This window comes from Eretmochelys imbricata, chromosome 1 (assembly GCF_965152235.1).
Source record: "Eretmochelys imbricata isolate rEreImb1 chromosome 1, rEreImb1.hap1, whole genome shotgun sequence".
Lineage (NCBI taxonomy): Eukaryota > Metazoa > Chordata > Testudines > Cheloniidae > Eretmochelys > Eretmochelys imbricata.
This window is the reverse complement of record NC_135572.1, coordinates 54,094,120-54,117,785: the sequence shown is the minus strand read 5'-3', so window position 1 is coordinate 54,117,785 and position 23,666 is coordinate 54,094,120. Positions and strand designations below refer to the sequence as shown.

General features: G+C 43.0%; 1 protein-coding gene across 1 annotated transcript in view; it reads left to right on the top strand.

Moving 5' to 3' along the window:
• Window positions 1-23,666, top strand: part of POSTN (periostin) — a 48,283-nt gene that overhangs the window by 12,481 nt on the left and 12,136 nt on the right. The window contains exons 7-18 of the mRNA XM_077806591.1: window positions 3,346-3,487; window positions 7,674-7,886; window positions 8,135-8,269; window positions 9,409-9,557; window positions 10,153-10,289; window positions 11,903-12,033; window positions 16,636-16,766; window positions 16,951-17,053; window positions 17,887-17,954; window positions 19,729-19,774; window positions 20,859-20,930; window positions 23,108-23,170. Of these exons, the coding sequence (XP_077662717.1) occupies window positions 3,346-3,487; window positions 7,674-7,886; window positions 8,135-8,269; window positions 9,409-9,557; window positions 10,153-10,289; window positions 11,903-12,033; window positions 16,636-16,766; window positions 16,951-17,053; window positions 17,887-17,954; window positions 19,729-19,774; window positions 20,859-20,930; window positions 23,108-23,170 (1,390 nt within the window). The remainder of the gene's footprint in view (window positions 1-3,345; window positions 3,488-7,673; window positions 7,887-8,134; window positions 8,270-9,408; window positions 9,558-10,152; window positions 10,290-11,902; window positions 12,034-16,635; window positions 16,767-16,950; window positions 17,054-17,886; window positions 17,955-19,728; window positions 19,775-20,858; window positions 20,931-23,107; window positions 23,171-23,666) is intronic.

The window sequence follows — 23,666 nt, the reverse complement described above, 5'->3', positions numbered from 1 at the left end:
GAATCTGGTCCTGTGTGATCAGAATTAGATCCAAAATGGGGAAAATAATTAAAAGTAATGGAAGTAATGGAGATATCATCATGAAAGCTTAAGTGATCCAGTTGGTTTCAGAAAGTGGGTTAGAGTGTGGTGAGAAGGATATTTACTCGTTGGCTTGGGCTGGGGCACCAGGATATTATGGAATCTTTCCAAGCTCTTCCCGAATTGAAAGACTCTCTCATTTGCCTTCCTTTCCTCTGATTTCTCTCATCTTTTCTTCCTTCTGTGGAAAAAAGAGAAAAGTTACAAGCAGCGAAGAACAGAGGGCCCAGCAGGCTCCCTCTTTGTAGGATGAGGAGGTGAGAAAAACTATGGAAGGTGTGGGAAGTCAACACTCATATAGGGCTGCTTTTCTTATTTCCTGGTCGGTGGAGTCATATACAATGTCAAAATATAATTGTGCTGTTATGCTCAAGGGGAGACATTCATGACAAGATGTAACTATAATTCTTATATAAGCCCAGACATCTTAATATTAAAGATAAATTGGCTTAGAGATGTTCCCATCTGTTCAGCAACATATTTCAAGTACACTTACACTGTTCTGTAAATAACTATATTAATCTAGATAATTTATTTCAATGTTTTACGTTGTGACACTGGAAGTAGTGGATGCTGCATGAATGGGCTTATTTAGGCTGCAGAAGAGAAGAGTGAGGGGGGATTTGATAGCAGCCTTCAACTACCTGAAGGGGGTCCCAAAGAGCATGGAGCTAGGCTGTACTTAGTGGTGGCAGATGACAGACCAAGGAGCAATGGTCTCAAGTTGCAGTGTGGGAGGTCTAGAATGGATATTAGAAAAACTTTTTCACTAGGAGGGTGGTGAAGCACTGGAATGGGTTACCTAGGGAGGTGGTGGAATCTCCATCCTTAGAGGTTTTTAAGGCCCGACTTGACAAAGCCCTGGCTGGGATGTTTTAGTTGGGTCCTGCTTTGAGTAGGGGGTTGGACTAGATGATCCTTTGAGGTCTCTTCCAACCCTAATCTTCTGTGATTCTATGAAATCAAAACATGATAACCCCATTGGTCTGATGAGTTCCAACTTAGAGCAGGTTTTCAACAGGGGAAATCAAATATCAAAAATGTTAGTGGCTCAATTCAGCTATGCCTCCAAAAGTTCTGGAGTAAATCCCAAACCCACTGAAGTCTAACGGCAACCCCCTATCATAGAATCATAGAATATCAGGGTTGGAAGGGACCTCAGGAGGTCATCTAGTCCAACCCCCTGCTCAAAGCAGGACCAATCCCCAATTAAATCATCCCAGCCAGGGCTTTGTCAAGCCTGACCTTAAAAACTTCTAAGGAAGGAGATTCCACCACCTCCCTAGGTAACGCATTCCAGTGCTTCATCACCCTCCTAGTGAAAAAGTTTTTCCTAATATCCAACCTAAACCTCCCCCACTGCAACTTGAGACCATTACTCCTTGACCTGTCCTCTTCTACCACTGAGAATAGTCTAGAACCATCCTCTCTGGAACCACCTCTCAGGTAGTTGAAAGCAGCTATCAAATCCCCCCTCATTCTTCTCTTCTGCAGACTAAACAATCCCAGTTCCCTCAGCCTCTCCTCATAAGTCATGTGTTCCAGACCCCTAATCATTTTTGTTGCCCTTCGCTGGACTCTCTCCAATTTATCCACATCCTTCTTGTAGTGTGGGGCCCAAAACTGGACACAGTACTCCAGATGAGGCCTCACCAATGTCGAATAGAGGGAGACGATCACGTCCCTCGATCTGCTCGCTGTGCCCCTACTTATACATCCCAAAATGCCATTGGCCTTCTTGGCAACAAGGGCACACTGCTGACTCATATCCAGCTTCTTGTCCACTGTCACCCCTAGGTCCTTTTCCGCAGAACTGCTGCCTAGCCATTCGGTCCCTAGTCTGTAGCAATGCATTGGGTTCTTCTGTCCTAAGTGCAGGACCCTGCACTTATCCTTATTGAACCTCATCAGATTAACCTCAATGCAGATTAACCTCAATGCATCAACCTCAATGCAGCAAGGATTTCACCCTGATGTTTATCTGCACTTGTCTGGATGTAGCCAAACCTTTGTATCTGAACAAATGGTGTGAAAATCTTAAGAGTTCATGCTTTCTTGAAAGACTCCTAATCCTCCTGGTATTGACTAGACTAAAGCTACCTATAAAACAGCCTCTCAATATATATTTTTTTCATTATACTTGTTTATCTGAGCATGGACAAGCATAGGGGCATGGGGAGAACTTAAAGTAAGCAAATTAAGAAAATGTTTTTCTTTAATCAGAAAAGGGTTGCTTGATTATACTTTTGGGACAGGGATTGAGTTAGTTCATATTTCATTCAGATTGATTCTTACATACCTAGTTTCCAGGAAGTAAAGGTGAACCCCTATTGAGGTTAGTTATTTCAATCCTACTTCATATCTATTGGGATAACTTTTAGCCAATCTGAACAAAATTGAAGGAATTAAACCATGTAAACATTATGGCTAAATGCATTCCTATGGCTTAGGAAGGGTTAGGAAACAATGTACTGTGCAACAACACATAATTCACTAGCTGTATTATGAAAGATTTTTCACCTTCTTCAGAAATATCAGGTCTTGGCTACTATTCCAAAGGCAAAAGAATGGATTAGATAGACTGTTGGTTTTATCTGGCAAAACCTATGTGCATATGGTCTTCAATGCAATGAGCTTTTTCAGGATTCTTTGTATTCATTTAACCTAAAGGTTTGTGTATAGAATTTCACTTACTCAGCTTTATTTAAATTTGCTACTGAGTGTTTTTGTGTGGTGGATGAATCTAATGAACTACATTCTAATACAGTTTGGACTGGAGTAAATCCAATCTATCTCAACTGAAATCAACAGAGTTATGCTACATTTGAATCTTTATAAATTGTATCAGAATTGGGCTCTTTCTTAATATCTGCTAAATTGTCAAAGAAACTCAGAAGACTGAGCCAAGATGTTTCCCTAGAGCATTTAGTTTTCTACATTTTGATTCTGTAATTTTACTTATGTAAACAGGCTTTTCTCTGAAGAATATTATAATTCATTTCAACATACCATTAAAATATCTGGATACAAATCCTAAAGTGCTAAATCATAATATAGTATCAGTTGCACAGAAACTACGTGCGAAATTCTGCCTACAGATTCACATGCAACAACTTCCACTGTTCTCAATAAGAGATGAATGTGAGCATTCAAGTGCAGGATTTAACCCTCTGAGGTTTCAAAATTAAGGGTTTTGTTTTTCTGTACCCATAAGTTTAATGTATTTGAACAATGCTCTCAGTAAGTAATATATTTCTTTTCTAGGCTGCTGCCATTACATCTGGTGTATTGGACACTCTTGGAAAGCCTGGCCATTACACACTCTTTGCTCCTACTAATGAAGCTTTTGAGAAACTTCCAAGGGGAGTCTTGGAAAGGATTATGGGTGACAAGGTGGCCTCTGAAGGTATATAAGTGATTCTGTATATGGGAAAATGTGAAAATATATTTCAAACATAATCAAATCAGGAATTAGCAACAAAGGGATTATAAAGCCATACAAATATCTCAAAAGAGTGAGCAGAGTGAGTGCTTGTATTTATTTAATGGAAATGGATTTCAGCTTTATATTCCGGGACATCTGGATCTGGGCTTTTGCCTCAAACGTCATCTCAGCTATAGCTGTTTCATAGTAAGAGTATATGTATTCTATGGGCCAAATTCTACTGTGTAAACTTTTCAAGGGATTGTCTTATTTTTTTACAGTGCACAACGGGGCTGCAATCCTAATTCAGCCTTCTGGGTGCTACTGTAACACAAAGAAATAAAAAGCACAGACAATTTGGTCTGTGAAATGCTATGCACATCTATGTGCTGTGTTAAAAATAATAATAATTACCAATAAAATAACCTTCAGTTCATCTGAGAAGGGTACTCAAATCAATTTGATTTTAATTCCACAAAAATGTACAGTTGTTCCCAATCCCAAAGGGATCCAACATGTTGTTTATGGGTAAAATTTTCCAGTGCACCTAATTAACTCTAGAAGCCTACTTCCCATGGATTTTCATGGAGACCTAGATGAGTCACAGAGGTGCTTTTAAAATGTTTGCCCTACATGCTTTAAACTGGATATTCCTATTCTCATGCAGGCAGAATTCCCATTGAAGTTTATAGAAGCTATGCCTGCAGGCTCTTTACTGACAGGCATCAATTGGAAAAGAGAGCAGAATGTGCTGGGCTAGATCTACAGGTGGTGTAAAGTGGTGTAGCTAAATTGACTTACGCCAGTGGAGGATCTGACCCATCATATATTAATGAAGAAGAATCATTTAATGGTGGCTGTACAGTGCATTTTAAATAATGGAGCAGATGCCAATTTTCTTGTCCTACCTATGTCTGTGGTGTGTAAATGAAGGTCAAGAGGACGATTGTGCAACTATGGTTTCGAGACAATCTAATTTTAATCCTTGAAAAAGATGTTACCAGTCACTGATCCCCAGTCCTTAAGCAGATTGTATAGCTATTACTATCCCTTTCCAGCACATTTATCTGCAGTGGTCTGATACCTGGGGATAAGAATCCTTTAACAACCAAGCTGTCAAATGAAAGGCTATGCATCTAATGCAATCAGCATTGATTAAATGCATGCATAGCTCATAAAATTTACTTTCCACAGAATGGAAAAGGAAGTCCCATTAGAATCATTATAGTTGTAAGTTACAGCTAACATCTGTCCTTCTCATTAAGAAAGGGCAATTGCTACATACTGTACTGTAGGAGTCAGAGTTTCTGTCGTGCTTTAAATTACCAAAAAAAAAAAAAAAAAAAAAAGCCAAGGGATTCAGAATAAGCATTATAAGCAGGATGTCTGAAAGCAATCTATGGAAACTATGTCTTAAAGACTGAGACTGCAGTTTCTGCATGCACTGCGCTGCATATTTAAGGCATTTTAAAGGTGAACTGCAAAGGCACTTTTCTGCCTTTTTAGTAAGTGCTTCTTTGCAAAGAGTAAAGATGGCTTCAAAGTTTTCTTCCCAAACTAAAAAAAAAAAAAAAAAAGTGTTTTTGGGGGGAGTTTAGAAATAGCAAGTTTTGATTTCTTCTTTTCTTCTGGAGAATTCCTTGGAGTATTGGAATCTGTGGGATGTTTCCTAAAAATGTATTGAAGCTTGTGCGGGGGGGTAATCTTTCAAAAACACAGGTTTTCTTCCAACTGTTTATCAGGAATTACATATTAAAGCAGTAAGCTAGTTTAGTTATCCAATTCTCCAAGAAGTCCTCCAGCAAAAAGAAATAAATCGGGGCCTGATGAGGATGAGGGAGGCAGTCTGGGGACTGTAACAGTCACCTGATTCTCAGAACATAAGAACATGAGAATAGCCATACAGGGTCAGACCAAAGGTCCATCTAGCCCAGTATCCTGTCTTCTGACAGTGGCCAATTCCAGGTGCTTCAGAGGGAATGAACAGAACAGGTAATCATCAAGTGATCTATCCTCGTTACTCATTCCCAGCTGCTGGCAAACAGAGGCTAGGGACACCATCCCTGCCAATCCTAGCTAATAGCCATTGATGGACCTATCCTCCATGAATTCATCTAGTTCCTTTTTGAACCCTATTATAGTCTTGGCCTTCACAACATCCTCTAGCAAAGAGTTCCACAGGTTGACTGTGCGCTGTATGAAGAAATATTTCCTTTTGTTTGTTTTAAATCTGCTGCCTATTAATTTCATTTGGTGACCCCTAGTTCTTGTGTTATGAGGAGTGAATAACACTTTCTTATTTACTTACTCCATACCAATCATGATTTTATAGACCTCTATCATATACCACCTTAGTCGTCTCTTTTCCAAGCTGAAAAGTCCCAGCCTTATTAATCTCTCCTCCTGTGGAAGCTGTTCCATACTCCTAATCATTTTTGTTGCCCTTTTCTGAAACTTTTCCAATTCCAATATATCTTTTTTGAGATGGGGTGACCATGTCTGCATGCAGTATTCAAGATGTGGGCATACCCACATTTTTTTAGATTTTTATAGAGGCAATATGATATTTTCTGTCTTAGTATCTATCCCTTTCTTAATGATTCCCAACATTCTGTTCACTTTTTTGACTGCCACTGCACACTGAGTGGATCAGGGCAGATTTGTTCTTGTCCTCAACCCACATAATTTAGAGTAGCCTAAGGATTGCTCTATCTTGTGCTAGCTAGCTATGGTCCTGAAGGGAACATATGCCAGTTACGAATTGGCAGAGCTCCAACTGACTCTTGTTATGACCCCACCAGAATGTGTGCAGTCTGCTGGGGGTAAGGAATTGGGTTGGGAATACTCTGTGTCATGTTACACAATCTGCAAACTCCCCTACTCTTGGAGAATTATCATTAGGGCCAGATCAGGAAACTTGCCATCATCTGAGTGGCATAAAGTGGCAAATGCTGGAGGGGGGGAATCTGGGCTGATACTTGTAATGTAAAAAAAATAACCAAGAAAAGAGAATTTTTTGAAATCTCATAGAACTTCTTTATACATCATAAAAAAGTAAAATGTGATTTTTTTTAAAATTTGTTTTGCTTTTAAGTTCACCTATAAGAATTTCATCTTGTCTTCTGGGCACCACACCCAGAAGACTGGACTCTGAATCTCACTTCTCTGATACAGTCAAATGCAACAGAACCCCCTCTTGTATATTTGACAACAAAAGAGGAAGAGACAGCTCTGCTGGGGCTACACACCTGTGAGCTGAATTCTGTCCTTCATCATACAATAAGGGCAGCAGGGTTGCCCATGGACAGAATATGGCCCACAGTGTTTTCTGTATCTGCAAAAAGTAAAGAATTCAAACCAGCAGACAGTCCTGTAACACCTTCTTTAAATTCCTCCACAAAGTTCAGACCACCCAGGTTGTCCTCAGCACCACATGTCTAACAGACGCTCCCCACGGCCAGCAAGTAACCACATTTCACACTCCCTTCATTTTACAAGGAAGAGCAAACATCTGTGTCTACTACCAGCCTCTCCACAGACTAGCTGCAGATGTTTAGTGACTGGCAACTAATGACACTGGTGTATCTGAAGGGGTAAGGGCACTAGCTAGAAAATCCTCTCACTGGATCACTAGCAGGAGGGTATTTCTCGGAGGTGCCTTTTTTCCCATCTTTTTTTTAAAAAACCCTATGGGAGCTACTAGAAACAAATAATGAACAATAGTAATTAAAAGCTGAGGCTTGGTTCTGAACACTCAATACCGAAAGGTGTATATTGAGATCCACTGGCAACCTAATATTACCCATGGCCATTAAACTATATGCTCTGGCTTACACAGAGCTAATTAACAGACTAGGATGTATTTAATGATATTATGGGAATCACTAAAAACATTTCTTAAACATAATGTACTATAGCAGTCTGCACTTATGAGTTGTACAAATAACCCTATTTTCAGAGACCAGAAAAAAGAGTTATCTGTACAGTCATTAAAATAATATTATATTTTGTATTTGTCAAACTTGGTATGAGAAATTATGGAAAATAAAGATAGTTATTCAAAATTATTTTGTAACAACACTAATTGAGTCAATGCATTAAATTGTCTTGAACAATCCTCTTCCAATCAAGTACCTCTACATGGACCTTTCTCTTCTGTTCTCCACAGCTCTCATGAAGTTCCATATTTTAAATACTCTTCAGTGCTCTGAAGCCATCATGGGTGGAGCAGTCTATGAGACCTTGGAAGGGAGTACAGTTGAAGTAGGTTGTGATGGTGAAAGTCTGACTGTAAATGGAGTCAAGATGGTAAACCGCAAAGACATTGTGACAAGCAACGGTGTTATCCACCTCATTGACCATGTGCTTATTCCTAACTCTGGTGAGTGACTAACATAGTTTCATGTATGTATCACAGAGATAAGGAATGTTGACTATAAGACATTCTCCACCTGCGAAATCTATACAAGCCTGTTTATTGAGAGAATCTGTGTGCACACCTGCTCTGTCCTTATCCAGACTCTCTAAACCCTCTTCTATTGAGTTCTAATTTGTAGGGAGGGAGGTGGCTGAAGCAAGAAAACTAATTAACAGGCTACAATTAATTATCTTTTCCTTTATCAATTGCAGCCAAGCAAGTTATTGAACTTGCAGGTGACCAGCAGACCACCTTCACAGACCTTTTAGCACAGCTGGGATTGGCTTCTTCTCTAAGGCCAGAGGGACAATACACTCTGCTGGCTCCTCTGAATGGTGCTTTCTCAGGTAGGTGGCCTTGGAGGGGAATATTCCCTACCTCTGAGGCAGTGTCAAAAGCATTTTCTGCCATCATGGTTTTCTAAAACCAATTTTTTCCCCAGTCTATGTTCTGAGACTGCAAAGAATTGGCGCAACTAGGAATAAGAGATGCTTTGTCCTTTTCAGTATGCATAGTGGGTAAAATTTACCACTGTGCAGAGCGTCCGCAAAAGACCTATATGCCACTTGAGTCTTACTTAAGCCTACACAATTTATTTTATTCAGTATATAGAGAACCTCTTTATTTGATGGGAAAAGTAAAGTTAAAATAAGATGCAAAATATACCCTAATGCTTAGCAGAAGAGCTGGATGAATAATGCAATAATATATTTACAGTAAATCCCCTTAAATTCACTTGAGTTGTTATCAGAACCCCCTTTATTTACTGTCAAAGTACCTTCACACAAGCACATTTTTATTTACCAGAATGATGGAGCAAAGAGACAGTGTCACATATGAATGTGCCAATACACATTTAAATTAGTATTTGCACTAGGAGTGGCCACATGGCCCTTCTGAAAGCTCTTTGTGGATTTGGTAGTCATCCAATCAGAGATAAGAAGCATCTCCATGTGACCTAGATGTCACAACACAGAATGGATTTCAAATGGTGAATACTCAAAGCAATAGTTACCAGAAATATTTTACAAGTAATCTAGAGGTTAAAACATGCCTATACATAAATAATCTACCAAATGTCTACTAAAGAATTAGAAGCCTGTTTACAGATAATTGTAATAATAAAAATGAGTTAATCAATTTAATTTCTGGTTTCAGAGTAGCAGTCATGTTAGTCTGTATCTGCAAAAAGAAAAGGAGTACTAGTGGCACCTTAGAGACTAACAAATTTATTAGAGCATAAGCTTTCATGAGCTACAGCTTACCTCATCGGATGCATACTGTTTTTTCCATGAAAGCTTATGCTCTAATAAATTTAATTTCTGTGAATAGTTTTCCCAGTTTTATTAAGTCTAAAATGATTGATCTAAAATGTAAACAATGCAAAAAGAACAAGTATTTTCATGATTCTAAAACATAGTGTGTGCAGTGAACCTTACCTGAATGAAGGAATCATTTATACATTATTGTCTAAATGATTTGGTAGATGACACTTTGAGAATGGACCAACGGCTTCTTAAACTGATCATGCAAAACCACATTTTGAAAGTGAAAATTAGCCTCAATGAGCTCTACAATGGACAGAACGTGGAGACCTTGGGAGGAAAACAACTCAGAGTCTTTGTATACCGCACAGTAAGTGAATGAAGATTTCCAAATCCTGGGGCAGTGACAAACAAAATCTATCCAAAACCTGAAGCTGGGGAAGGATGGAGCTCACTGTAGAAGACAATACTATTGGTGTTATAAAAGAGCTCACCATTGAAAGTCAAAATTACCAACATTTACCACACCACTGTATAGGAGAGAGATCTTTGATTTTGACGTATAATGCAATTAAATTAAATTAAACTTTGGCTGAAATAGATGAATGAGTGGAAAACTAGAAGACAGCTTCAGGATTTGGCTTGAGATTAATAATAAAAATTTCTAGTTTCAAAACAGCTAACAATTTTTTCAGGTGACACAAGTAATCAATTTTCAATCTAATTAAGTATTTATTTCCCACATCATTTGCTTCCTTTTGCACATTTTATTTTAAAAAGGAGGAACAAATAACTTGCCAATGAGAAGTTGGAGAAATTCTATTTTTAAATTATAGAGGCTACAGAGGAGTTCATGTTTCAGGCTGATTACAAAAAAATATGCTTCACTAATGTTGCCGTGGCTGTGGCATGGATGCTGTGACTATAATCTCAGGTGGTTTGTCTTGTTTTTTCTTTTCAACCAGGCTGTATGTATTGAAAATTCATGCATGGTAAGAGGAAGCAAAGAGGGAAGGAATGGTGTCATTCACATTTTCAGACAGATCATCAAACCAGCCGAAAAGTCACTGCGTGAAGTGTTGAAGAATGATAAGCGCTTTAGGTAAGCAAAAGGTTTTCACAGCATAAAAATCTCTCTATAGACGGTGGGTCTGTCTACACAAGACATGCTACAGTGGCACAACACATATTACAGTGATGGGTTCTTCGGTCACTGTAGTCGATCCACTTCTATGAGAGGTGATAGTTAGGTCAATGAAAGAATTCTTCTGTTGACCTCGTGGTTTCTATATCAGGCTTAGGTCAGCTTAATTACATCTTTCAGCACATGACATTTTGCCCTGAGCAATGTAGTTAAAATGGCCTATCTTTGTAGTCTAGACCAGCCCTTGATCAATATAGAGTAGAGCTGCTCTGAAAAATTTAATTTTGACAAAAAATGGGAGGGGGGGAAATGGATTTCTTTCCCCATTTTCCATGCAGGTATATTTTGTAATACCAGAGTGACACAGTGAAGCTATAGGCTCCCATTCTGGTCAGCATTCTAGCTCTTTCATGCCATTCCAGAGACAATAAGGTCCAGAACCTAGACCTCTTTCCCTGCTGGTAAGTCCTCCAGCACTAGGGCAGTGTATGGCTGGTGTAATAGCTTTACATGGCCACACCCACTCAGCTGCTGGCAAGGTGTTCAGAAGGACTGGGACAGTAGGGGAGCAGAGAGGATGTATCTAGAACAGTGGTTCTTAACCTTTACTGCAGCCTGCACCCCTTTGGTTCTCAAAATATGTTCTCGCACCCCTTATCAAAATCGTTGAAGTAGGTCAGTTCTTTAAACCTACATATATTTTTGTTTGTATATTACAAATGGTAATGGTTAAAAAATGTATAATGTTAATAAATACATAGGTTTGATGAAACAAAGTAGTTGTACTTAACGTGGCTGTGCTTAATTTGTTTCAGAGCAGCAGCTGTGTTAGTCTGTATCCACAAGTACTTCTGTTCTTTTTGCTTAATTCGTGTTTTCGATGATTTACCTTCAAAAAAATCTGGCATGTGTTGCACCACCAGAAAGGGCATCTCGCACCCCCATGGGGTGCATGCACCCCAGGTTAAGAACCTGTGGTCTAGAGTTTTTTCACTAGGACTACTTCTCATGAGTAAGTGTGGTGATAGCCTGGGGCCTTAATTTTGCTCAAACCCTAATCTCTGTACACAACTTGCTTGTACACAGGGTAGCCTGAGTACATGCTCTAGTATCCCATTTAATGAAGTACTACTCCCTTGAACTCACTTATCTTACTATTATCTTCTCTTCCCTTTTATCTCCTCCCCCAGGAGCATACAGTCTTGGCTTGCCTTTCTCTCCTCTACTTCCCCAATGGATTCTGTGCAATCTCATTTCTGACTGCTCCACTCCATGAACATTGCTTGTATCAAAGTCACCAACATCCTCCTCTCCTTCTACTCCCTTCCCCTTCAGTCTAGCCATTACTTTTGACACATTCAGTGACTTACCATCTCCTCCATTCTCTCTCAACCTTGAAATCATTGGGAATAATTGCAGAGTAAGATACTACATTGATGCTTAGGAGTGACAGGAACTGTCTTAATTAAGCAGACTTTTGTGTGCTGATGTTGCCTTCAAAATTCCTTGTGTAAACAAATCTTTGGGAACTGGACCATAATTTAATGTGTGCTATTTTTATTTCTGATTAGCATATTCCTCAATTTGGTGAAAGATGCCGATTTAGATGGTATTCTATCACAACCTGGAGAATGGACTTTGTTTGTCCCAACCAATGAGGCCTTTAAAGGCTTGACTGATGAAGAAAAGGAAATACTGAGAAGTAAGTCACATAAGAATATTAGAAATGTAATTAACTAGGGGTGAAATCCCACTGAAGTTTATGGCAAAGATCAGTGGGGCAGAATTTCACCCTAAATGTTTAATGTGCCTGAAACCTGCGTGCTTCATACTTCTAGGAGCTGGAGCCAGTTCGCACCCGTTTGCTAGAACCGGTTGTTAAATTTTAGAAGCCCTTTTAGAACCGGTTGTTCCGCGAGGAACAACCAGTTCTAAAAGGGCTTCTAAATATAACTGGCCAAGAGTAGCGCCTTAGTGCCAACTCCACGGGTGCTCCAGTCCTGGAGCACCCAAGGGGAAAATTTGGTGGGTGCAGAGCACCCACCGGCACCTCCCTGCCCCACCCCCGGCTCCAGCTCACCTCCGTTCCGCCTCCTCCCCTGAATGCACCACCCCGCTCTGCTTCTCCACCCCCACCCAGGCTTCCCGCGAATCAGCTGTTCGCGCAGGAAGCCAGGGCGGGCTGAGAAGCAGGCAGTGGCTTCGTACTCAGGCCCAGGGAGGCGGAGGTGAGCTGGGGCAGGGGGGCGCGAGGAGGGCCACCCACGCTGCAGCAGGTAATCTGGGGGGTGCACAGGGGAACCGATCCCCGCCCCAGCTCAACTCCGCCACCCTTGGCCTGAGTGCGAAGCCGCCGCCTGCTTCTCAGCCCTCCCAGGCTTCCCGCCGAACAGCTGATTCACAGGAAGCCGGGGGGGGGGGAGGGCGAAGAAGCAGAGGGGGCTGCACGTTCAGGAGAGGAGGCGGAGGTGGAGCGGAGGTGAGCTGGGGCCGGGCACAGGGCGGGGAGCTGCCGGTGGGTGCTCCAGCCCACCAAATTTTCCCCGTGGGTGCTCCAGCCCCGGAGCACCCATGAAGTCGGCGCCTAAGGTGCCACTTTTGATGTGATCAGTGGGGGGAGTGGCCGCTCCCCTGCCCCTAGGAGCCAGAGGGACCTGCCAGATGCTTCCTGGGAGCTGCCCCAGGTGCGCCCCGCCGGGACTCCCCACCTCACGCCCCAGCAGGTCCCTGTGGCTCTTAGGGGTGCAGTGGGCACCCACTACGGTGGCCCACGAGACCGTCCTGCCCGGTTCTGGGGGCAATCAGGGGACCCGGGAGGGGGGTGGATGGGGCAGGGATCAAGGAACGTGGGGGGGTGGATGGGACAGGAGTCCCGGGGGGCGGGGGTGGGCAGGGAACCAGTTGTTAAGATTTTGGCAGCTCATCAGTGCCTAGGATCCACCTAACACCCCATCCCTGCTAGGAACTCTGGGCACCCCCAGGCAATGGGATCAGAGTTTATAAGCTGGCATCCCTCCTTTTCTTTCTTTTCTCTTCCCCTGCCTCCAGCACAGCCATCGCTGCCCTCACCCTGCTATTAGAAAAGCTCACCTTCACTGGATCCTTGCTACTTTTGCTACTTACACCACAATACTTTGCATTTATATAACGACTTTCAAACAAGTTAGCACTCTCAGTCCCTTTTTAACCCCACAACTTCCCTTTGAAATAGGCAAGGGATATACACTGCTCAATTCAAACATTACTGCAGTCAGGTAAGTTGTGGCAAGGTACAAAGGCTTTGACCACTTTGTATGTCCCTGGGCAAAGGCCAGAAACAGTTCCAGTCTCCTCACTTTGCATACTGGAATTCAGCAATGATGCTAGGGTTAATACCTCAGATCCTGTGGAAAGTTCCAGAGGATCTTTAATGAGTGAAAAGAATAAGTATCAGAGCCATAGTGTAAAGCTGTGTCAATTAATTACACCCTATCCTACATCTCCAATCATTCTGTCACTTACTTATCCAATTGCTTCAGTTAAGAGCTACACCATAACTTATTATTATTTGCCTCAAAGGCTGAACTATTCCACAGGAACAAATCCACTTTGTCATGGCCCTGTAAGTTCATTAGAGAGATAAAGTGGGTGAGGTAATATCTTTTATTGGACCAACTTCTGTTGGTGAGAGGGGAGCTTTCTAGCTGCACAGATTGTTTAGCATAAGCAGTTAACACATATTGCAAGAGTTCAAGGTTCAAGTGGCCCATTAAGGTTAAGTGGCCCATTCAAGGTTAAGTGGCCGTTCAAGGTTAAGTGGCCCATTAACACCTCTCCTAGTCATAGGGAGGAAGGAAAAAAAACCTGGTGAGTAGGAGGGAGGTTAAGTGGGTTATAGATTGTTGTAATAGGCCTTAAATCCAGTGTCTCAGTTCAGTCCATTAGAGTCTAGCAAAGTTATTAATTTAAACTCCCGGGCTCGTCTTTTGAAGGTGTTGTGCAGGTTTCCTTTGAGGATGAGGACTGAAATGTCAGATACACAGTGATCACTTCGTGAAAAGTGATTATCCAAGGCATAGACAACTCGTGCCTCTTGACCTAGGCGCCGATTTCCCCGCTTTCCCACGGGGGCTTGATCCCCATGCTCCCCGCCCCCACTCCGCCCTGTCAATGAGGCCCCGCCCCTGCCCTGCCTCTTCCCACCCCTGCCCCGCCCCCATTCCAACCCCTTCTCCAAAGTCCCAACCCCAACTCCACCCCCTCCCTGCCCCTATTCCAACTCCTTCCCCAAATCCCCACCCCGGCCCAGCCTCTTCCCTACCTCCTCCCCTGAGCACCCATGTTCCTGCTCCTCCACTTCTCTCCGGGAGCATGCTAATGCTGCCAACAGCTGTTTGGAGGTAGGCAGAGGAGCGGGGACGCGGTGCATTTAGGGGGGAGAGGAGGCGATAGAGGAGGAGATGGGGTGGAGGGTGAGGGGAGCTAGCTGCCAGTGGGTGCAGAGCACCCACCAATTTTTCCCCGTGGGTGCTCCATCCCCGAAGCACCCATGGAGTCAGTGCGTATGCCTCCTGATACCGGCGGGGGGGGGGGGCACAATCTAAAGGGGAGGACACTTCTCTCCTCTGCCCAGTGACCTCCCCGTCCTGTGCCCAGCCTGAGGCTGCTGCGCTCTCTCCGCCCCACCAGTCTTACCTGCAGGGGGAGGGGGGAGCGCTGTCCTTCTCCCGCTGTGCCTCCCCTCCCCCATACATTTGGCCGTTCTCCCTGCTGGCAGCTGGGTCCAGGTGGGGAGCAGGAGGGAGCCGCTTCTCACGCCGGCTGAAATTGGCCTCTCTGGGTTGCTGACTCTGTGCAGCGCAGCAGCTGCCTGAGAGAGAGCCTGGCTGGGGTTGTGGCTTGCCCTGCTCCGCCCTCTCTGCTCTCCTCCCCAGCCTGGCTGCCGGGGACAGCAGCAGAGCGAGTCAGAGCTCCACCTCCCCCCTGTCCCTGGCAGCTGGGCATGAGCAGGGAGTAGAGGGGGTGAGGTGGGCCACTAGCCCATCCAGACTGTCTCTCAGGCATCCGCCACACTGCACAGAGCAGCAACCAAAGCGGCCAGTGTGAGAAGCAGCTGGTCCCACCCCTTCAGCTCCCCACAGGTCAAACAGAAATCTGGGGGTGGGCACTTAACCCCACATACCCCTCCTACACAGCACCTATCCTCAAAGGTGAGATGCTGTTTTTGTCTTTTATCATTTTTCTCTGTTAACAACTTATGCTAAACAATCTGTTCCACCTTGTGTTTAGCTGTCACACTCTGAGTACATGTCCCAGATCTGAAGAAGAGCTCTGTGTAAGGTCTTGTCTACACTTCAAATGCTGCAACAGTGCAACTTCTCCACTTGAGCACTTCAGCGAAGACGCTACCTATTGATGGGAGCGGCTCTCCAGTCAGCTTAGTTGATCCACCTCCCCGAGAGGCAGTAGCTAGGTTGAAGGGAGCATTTTCCCAGGGTTTAGGTCAATTTATTTGCACTGCTCAGGGGCGTAGATTTTTCACACTTCTGAGTGATATAGTTATACCAACCCAATTTCCTACAGTAGACCAGGCCTAAGCTCAAAAGCTTGTCTCTCTCACCAACAGAAACTGGTCCAATAAAAGATATTAACTCAACTACCTTGCCTCTCTAATATGCTGGGATCAACATGGCTACAGCAACACTGCATATAACAATCTAAGTCCATTATCACTCTCTTTAATTCACTACTTAACTTTTCACCCAGAATTTACTTCTCCTATCTTCTGCCATTATTTTCACTCTGAGAATTCATATAAAGCCTGGATCCCATTGGATTTTTTAAATGGCTTAGCTTTCTGAATTTGTTTAAAAAATTGCAGACTGTTTAATATGATCTCATTCTATCCATAGTGGGCTTGGCACACCATTACACTGTTGTCTGGTAGCTCCTTATTTATGGGATTTAAGTAAGAGGAGATCAGACAAGTATTTAAAGACTGGAGAATTCATAGCTGTGATTTTTCAAAGCAAATGAATAGGAGCAAAATGCTGAATGCTTTTCTGGTTTATTCTATATAGGTTCTAATACCACCCTCATCACTGTATTTTCTTAGTGCATTCTCATTAAGCAATGTGACTAACACTTGGTCACATCTGGTTCATGCTCTCTCTCATCCTCTTCCTAGGGAAAGAATGGCATGTGCTTTTGAATATGCCATGTTGTGTGACTGTTTAAGCAGTGATCTTATTCAAGCATCATTCCATGAGTCCTTGGTATCTTTACAAATGAACTAACCAGTACTATTTAATGGCTATTTTTATAGGGGACAAAAACGCTCTCAGGAACATTCTTCTTTATCACATAACAAGAGGAATTTACATTGGAAGCGGTTTTGAACCTGGCGTAACGAACATTCTCAAAACTATCCAAGGAAGCAAACTGTTCTTGAAAACAGTAAGTTCTAAAAAAAACTTATGATACTCCCTCTAATAGGGATTGGCATATCAGGTCCATATATTAAATAGTATATATTACAGAAAGATGTGTACTTGAACAATATAAACTGCCGTAGTAAGACTAAACTTTTTTAGAAATATACATGTTCAGTATCTTGAGTTCTCTTCTCATTGTTTGTTAGGTAAATGACACACTTCTGGTGAATGAACTGAAATCACAAGAATCTGATCTCATGACAACTAATGGTGTTATTCATGTTATAGATAAACTCTTGTATCCAGTAGGTGAGTATTGACTTATTGCAGGGAATAAATATATAGAAAACCTCTGTCTGCCTCTTCTCAGACATGTCTAAGCATATGCAAAGAGTTAGCAGTACTCTATGTTTTGTGTTTTTTTAAAAAATCACTACTTTTATAATTACACAATGCAGAAAAGCAAATAAGAATTGGTTCTTGGACAACCCTTGCCTGGTGCTGTGGTATTTTCTTAATTGTGAGAATACCTCAGGCTCAGTGCTTAATTTGTAATGAAAGAAGTGACAGAGTTCAAGCAATTAGATGCTGGGGTTCAAGCAAGTTTTTTTTTTTTGCATTCATAACTGATGCAGCAAGGCCAGAGGTGCTGGGGCTATGAACTGCCAAGCCTAGAAGTGCCGGGGCTCAGCTCTGGCAAGCCCTGGCACAAATTAAACACTGCTCAGGCTTATGGTAGGATACAAGATGACACAGGCTGTGTACCCAATAGAAGAGAGATTTGGACTCCATGTCCATGTTGTAATCACAATCCCTTCTGATTGCTAAGAACAATGGCAGAAAGAAATAGTTACAGTTACAGATGTCAGATATACATGACTACTGTTTCTTCACAGGGTTTCTAGTCTTACTAATGGCAAGCTGCCTTTACCATTATTTAAATTGACATATTTAAATTGATATATTTTTATTCATTACTGGACTTCAGATTGTGTCGTTTAATTATAAATTCAAATCTGAATGCTTATTCTGAACCTCAAGAAATGCCTTCAGTTCAGAACAGTGCAGTCCTTGACAGCTGATCAGTGGAAGATCTTTACAACTGTTTCCTTTTCCCAAAATATTTGCATTCTTTTTTGCAGATGTACCTGTTGGAAATGATCAGTTGCTCACCATCCTTAATAAAATGATTAAATACATTCAGATTAAGGTACTTTTTTAAATAAAGGTTTGATTGTTTATGCTTTTAGCCATATATATGCAAACAGAAGGGTTCCCTCCACCAGTATTTCTTCAATGAACAACACTTTAATCTGATTGATAGAGCCCTGTTTGTCCTAGAACAAGGATCCACTTTCCATAGAGTCATCACATAAGCCATTATATTCACTGTCAAATGAAACTCGTAAATATCAGATTAAACAAACATCCTGCCAAGGATCTTTGGTTACAGTACATTTGAACACACTGAAGTCTCTGACACATTCTGGGCCAGATTCAGATTCCTGCTGTGGTTATATTCCACCCCTCCAGCAGCATAAACCAGTTCTAAAGCCAGATGGCTCTAAACCCTTGAGGATTCCCCTCTCTGCAATAGTGGATTAATGCCTGGGCCCATGGGGCTCATGCCCAGGGCCCCTGGCAAAGATGGGGGCCTCCTCAGGAGCTCCAGAACCTGGGTAGAAGCGGGGGGGGGGGGGGGGGGGCTCTTCCAATGCTGGAACTGTGGCCCCGCCCCTTGCTCCTTTTCTTCCCCCCAGAACCCCACCACCTGGCCAGGACAGAAGCCGAAGCTGGGCCATGGTAAGAGCCTCCCAGGGAGCTAGGGCCGCCGTGGGGAGCCCTGGACCCTCCACCTGCCCTAGGCAGGGGCCAGGGTGCCGAAGAGCAGCCCCAACCTGTGTTCCCATCCCCCACGGGTGGTGGCTCTGGTTGGGCCTCCTGCCCTCTTCCTGGGACCTGCAGACAGACTCTGCAGGGAGAATAGGCCCTGCCCTGACTGAGAGGCACTGCAGGGAGCCCCAGGAAGGTCACAGGCAGTGAGGAGCCAGGCAGGCAGGGCTCCTCTGGCACAGCTCCCGTTGCTACTGGCCTGGCTAAGCAGCCACCACGCTCTGCCTGGACTCTCTCGGTGCCTGAGCCCAGTTCCTGTTGCCAGGCTGCCCTGCCAGGTCCCTCCTGCCCCCGGTGATAGACTGCCCTTTCTGTTGCCTGGGTTTTGTGCCCAAGGCAGCACTCACGTGCGGCAATGCTCCTCCTGTCACCTCAGGCTCGAGGCTTGCTGTTTGGGGAGGAGCAACGCTCCCCTGCCACCCTTCACAACTACCGCCACCTTGTGCTTGCCCAAGGCCACTATGCCCATTTTAAAAAGTGGGCAGGCATGCCCCTCCCATTGTCAAAACTGTGGAGGGGCCATGGCCCACCTGGCCTGCCCGGTTCTGGCACCCCGGGGCCCCCAGGATGTGGGGGGCCCAGATGTTCTTTGTGCCCAGGGACCCAATAAACCTTATCTGCCTCTGCCTCGCTGGGAGAAACCTTGAGTGGCAAAGGAACTGCCGTCACCTATGTCACCACACACACCAGCCCCCAGCATGAATCAGGGGCAAAAGGAGGCACAGTCGAGGCACCATTAGAAGGGAGCTCAGAGGTTTGGCCCTTCCGCACAGGCAGGCAGAAATGGGCAGACCATTATGGTGCCCTAAGCTGTAGAATTTTTAGAGGGTATAGCAATTGTCACTCTTGTGTGTTCTCTGCCAACATCCCTCATGGTCTGTACAGCCAGGGGCTAGAGCCTTGCACACCCTCATGTCTCCAATACTACTGTGGCATAGGGTCTGATCCAATGCCTAAGGAAATTCAATGTGGCTCTTGCCCATGATGTCAGTGGGCTTTGGATCTGGTTCATATAATATTTAATGCATTAAAAAGTGAGTTTTTATTGTAAAAGTCCTTGTATGTTTTCTGGATTTGTTTTTTATTTATAGTTTGTTCGTGGCAGCCGCTTCCAAGAGATCCCCCTGACATTTTTCAGTAAGTTAATTTGGAATATTTCCAGATACCGTTGGTGATATTGCTTCTAAAAATTGTTGCCAGTGCAGCTTGAAAAGCATTTTTCAATTAAAAAGAATGTCATCTCTATGAAATTAGGCCATTCTAATGGCGTATGGCTGAAGTAGTACAAAGTAGTACAAAGACACAGATTTGCCTTTATCATGATACCCAATGCAGTATTTTCATATTTCACATCCGTGATGGGAAGCAATGCTGAAGGAAGCAGTTTAAATTCCTCAGGTTAGGGTGGTGGAAAAAAATGTCCTCATTTAGCTCAGCAATAGCCCAGGATTAGGGGCAGTGCAGAGCCATATTGCTTCAAAGAAGCGGCAGGAGACAGCATTGACCTGTGAGCTCTCTAGTGTAGCCATAGCCCAAGACTCTGGTGCCGCAAAGGCTTATGCACATCAGACTTTGGCACATGCCTATGTCTTTGCAGGACTGGAGCCTAAGACTCTAGATAGATATAGAGAACACTGCATTGGGCATTAGAGAATTCAGAACTGATAAGCTGAAATTTAGATTCAGTTCTCAGAATGACATGGGTCGACGCTGTTTGTTTTTTGTCTCCCTATCACCTGTGCTGTCTCTTGAAAAAAAAATGTAAATCTCAAATTTTAAAAAAATGTTCGAGAATTGTAGGAGTCTCTGCTTTCCTTTGTTTATCTTCTGTTGTCATGGAGCTGATCTTTTCAGGAGATACAAACAAAGATAAATAGCATATTTGTGTAGTCCAACACTGAAAGCCTCAAGCCTAGAACACTATTGGTGCTATACAAACAATAAAACCTATTAATAATATATGTAGTTGATTTTTGTGTTGAATAGTTTCCTTCTGTGCATAACATGTATAATGTCTATAACTAGAACTGATTAGGTTCTTACTCTAGATCTCTAAAAAAGTCCTTTTTTGCATACAGTACTTCACACTGATTGTACCTCATTCCTTATAGCCACACCTAATCTGAAAGAGCCATACTATAAAGAGATCATAAGAAAGGAACAACTTTGTTTGGATACTCTTATGTAACCGTGCTTCATGTTCCACTTTCTGTACTTTCAGCATCTAAATTTATAGTGGAGCCAAATATTAAAGTGATTGAAGGCAGCCTCCAGCCCATCACCAGAAAAGAGGGTAAAACTGGCTCCTTTTCAGCTTGAAATACATTGATGTAATAGGATTAATTTTGGAACAGAACAAATCCAGGTTTTCACATGTTGCTTCAAAAGCAGAGATAACAACTAGAAGTGGCCAAACTTTTCTGAACAAAAAGATCTTTCTTAAAAGGCCTGTTTTCTAAAGTAATTTTTGTCATGGGAAATGGCTGGCATTTTAATTTCAAAACCAAAACAAATTGTATCTTGTTTTAAAGATTTGTTGGGTTATTTTAAGTACCAAAAACATTACTCAGTTTTCAGTAAATAAAAAAAAATCAAATGAAGTTTTCGATAATGTTTTGTTTAACATTTTTAAAAATGGGACATTGAACAAAAAATGGATTTGTTCCAAACAGTTTGAAGTGAAAACATCAGCATTTTCAATAAAAATAGATGTCCATTTTTCAACTAATAACAATGTTGGTCCTAGCCATTTGGTATGGACATTTTAGGAGGACTCTTCTCTCCCTGTTTCTCAGGAGTGATTTCCTTTCCTGTGCTGCAGGCTGTGGGAGTGGTGCTGGCATAGGAGCCAACTCCATGGGTGATCCAGGGCTGGAGCACCCACAGAAAACAATTAGTGGGTTCTTAGCACACACCGACAGCCAAGCTCCCCTCCTCCCCCCCAAGTGCCTCCTGCCCGCCGCTGGCCCCACTGATCAACTCCTCCCCCTCCCTCCCAGTGCCTCCTGCACACCACGGAATAGCTGGGAGGGAGGGAGAGGAGCGGGGACGGGGAGCACTCCATGGAGGTGGCGGAAAGAGGTGGGGCAGGGGTGGGAAGAGGCAGTGGGGCCTTGGGGGAAGAGGTGGAGTGGGGGTGGGAAGAGGCATGGTGGGAAGAGGACTGGAGGCTTGGGGGAAGGCCGAGCCTGGGCAGAGGGGCAGTAGAGTATCCCCGGGCAGAGAGGAAGTCAGCACCTATGGATGGTGGGACCAAAGAAAGTGGGATAGAAATCTTGGAAGGGATTTTCAAAAGCATTCAGTGTTGACCTAATACTGCTACTACTGAACTCCAAGGTAAAACTCCCATTGAGTTCATTGGAAGCAGAATGAAGCCAACACTGAGTGCTCTTGAAAGTCTCATGACTCTCATCCCTACTGGATAAATTCTATGAAGGAATAAAAAATCTTCAGTCATTTAAATGCTGCCTCATGAACTCGGTACATAAGGCAGAACACACCTCCGCTGCTTCCTTAGGCACCCAGCAAACCACTTGGAAGCCCCCATGTCCCACTGGAATGTTCCAAAGGGAATTTGCTGAAGTCAAGCCCAGCAAAGAAAGGCATTAAATAAATGCTTGTAAAGTTTCTATCAAGGTTATTATCTGTTGTTGTTGAGGGAGTTTCTTCCCAACATGAAGGTCGTGATCTTGCTTATTCCACAGTTAATGACAATGTGAAATAGTGTGATTTGGTACTGTCTGATGCACAGGTCAGAACCATTCACCAAAGCAAGATGAAATAACAGTACAAATAGTGAGCATTGACTAGTCACTTCATCCAGCCAGCTATCACTGGGTGGGAAAGCAGTAATCCTACCTCTGGCTATACCCCAGTGCATGCTTTTTGTTTGCCAGTATTCTGACTCCTCCCATAGTCTCACCATTGAGTCTCACTCCTGGTGAAGCCAGTTTTGGCTCTCATGGCTTGCCAGCAGCAGCAGCTGCAGCAGTCCCCAAAAGACACAAATGCCTGTAACTGTCGTTAAAAAAATGTCCTAAAGTTGCCAAAATGTTACTTTTTCTAGCGATGGCAGGAAGTCTTAGACAGATCATAGTGCTAGAGGAGGATTTAGTGAAAATAAATACTCTTCCAAAGTCTCTTCAGAGGGTAGGGTGGGCTACCCATCCTGAACTAAGCAGAAAAGTACTGCTTTATGAAACCCTCTATGTGCCACATATTTTGATTGCACTAGTCTGACAAAAAACAAAGCAGATTAAGGTTAAAAGGAGCAGAGTTTTAAAAACCACCACATAACTTTATGAATAATTGTATTGAGTTGTGTGATTAAATTCTATTACATTGTGTTATTATGTACCTGCTTAATATGCCCGCAATTAAAATGCAAAAATTCCTCTAAATTTAAAGCAGCAACAACTGAGCATAGCTGTTATTGATGTGGTCACTAAAATATGTATGTATGTTTGTCAGAAAAACCAGGTAGAAAAATCACGAAAGTAGTTGGTGGTGCAACAATTCGAAAAGTTACTCAAGGTAGGATTTATTAACAGAGCTATATGTTTTGTGATGCACCAGTGTGCTCTAGATTGAGGTTCATTTAGCTAGTTATTTAACTAGCTAAAAGCTAATCTAGGACCCTGTGCATCACCTCCTATTACAAACATATAGGAGGTCCAGCAAGTCTGGACTGTATTGTTTTAACCACTTGACAATAAACCAACCTGTATGAAAACACAATGTCAGGTGAATCCTGATTAATAATCATAAAAAAAACCTTCTTATAGAATCAACTTTTATGGAAGGTCAACTTTTTAAAAAAAGACGGTGATTATCTGTTATTAAAACAACGAGGAGTCTGGGGGCACCTTAAAGACTACCAAGATTTATGTGGGCATAAGCTTGTTAGTCTTTAAGGTGCCACTGGATTCCTCTTTGTTTTTGTGGATACAGATTAACACGGCTACCCCTCTGATATCTTTTACAAAGAGAGGAATTGTACAATAAATGTCAACTAATAAGGTTAAGGACT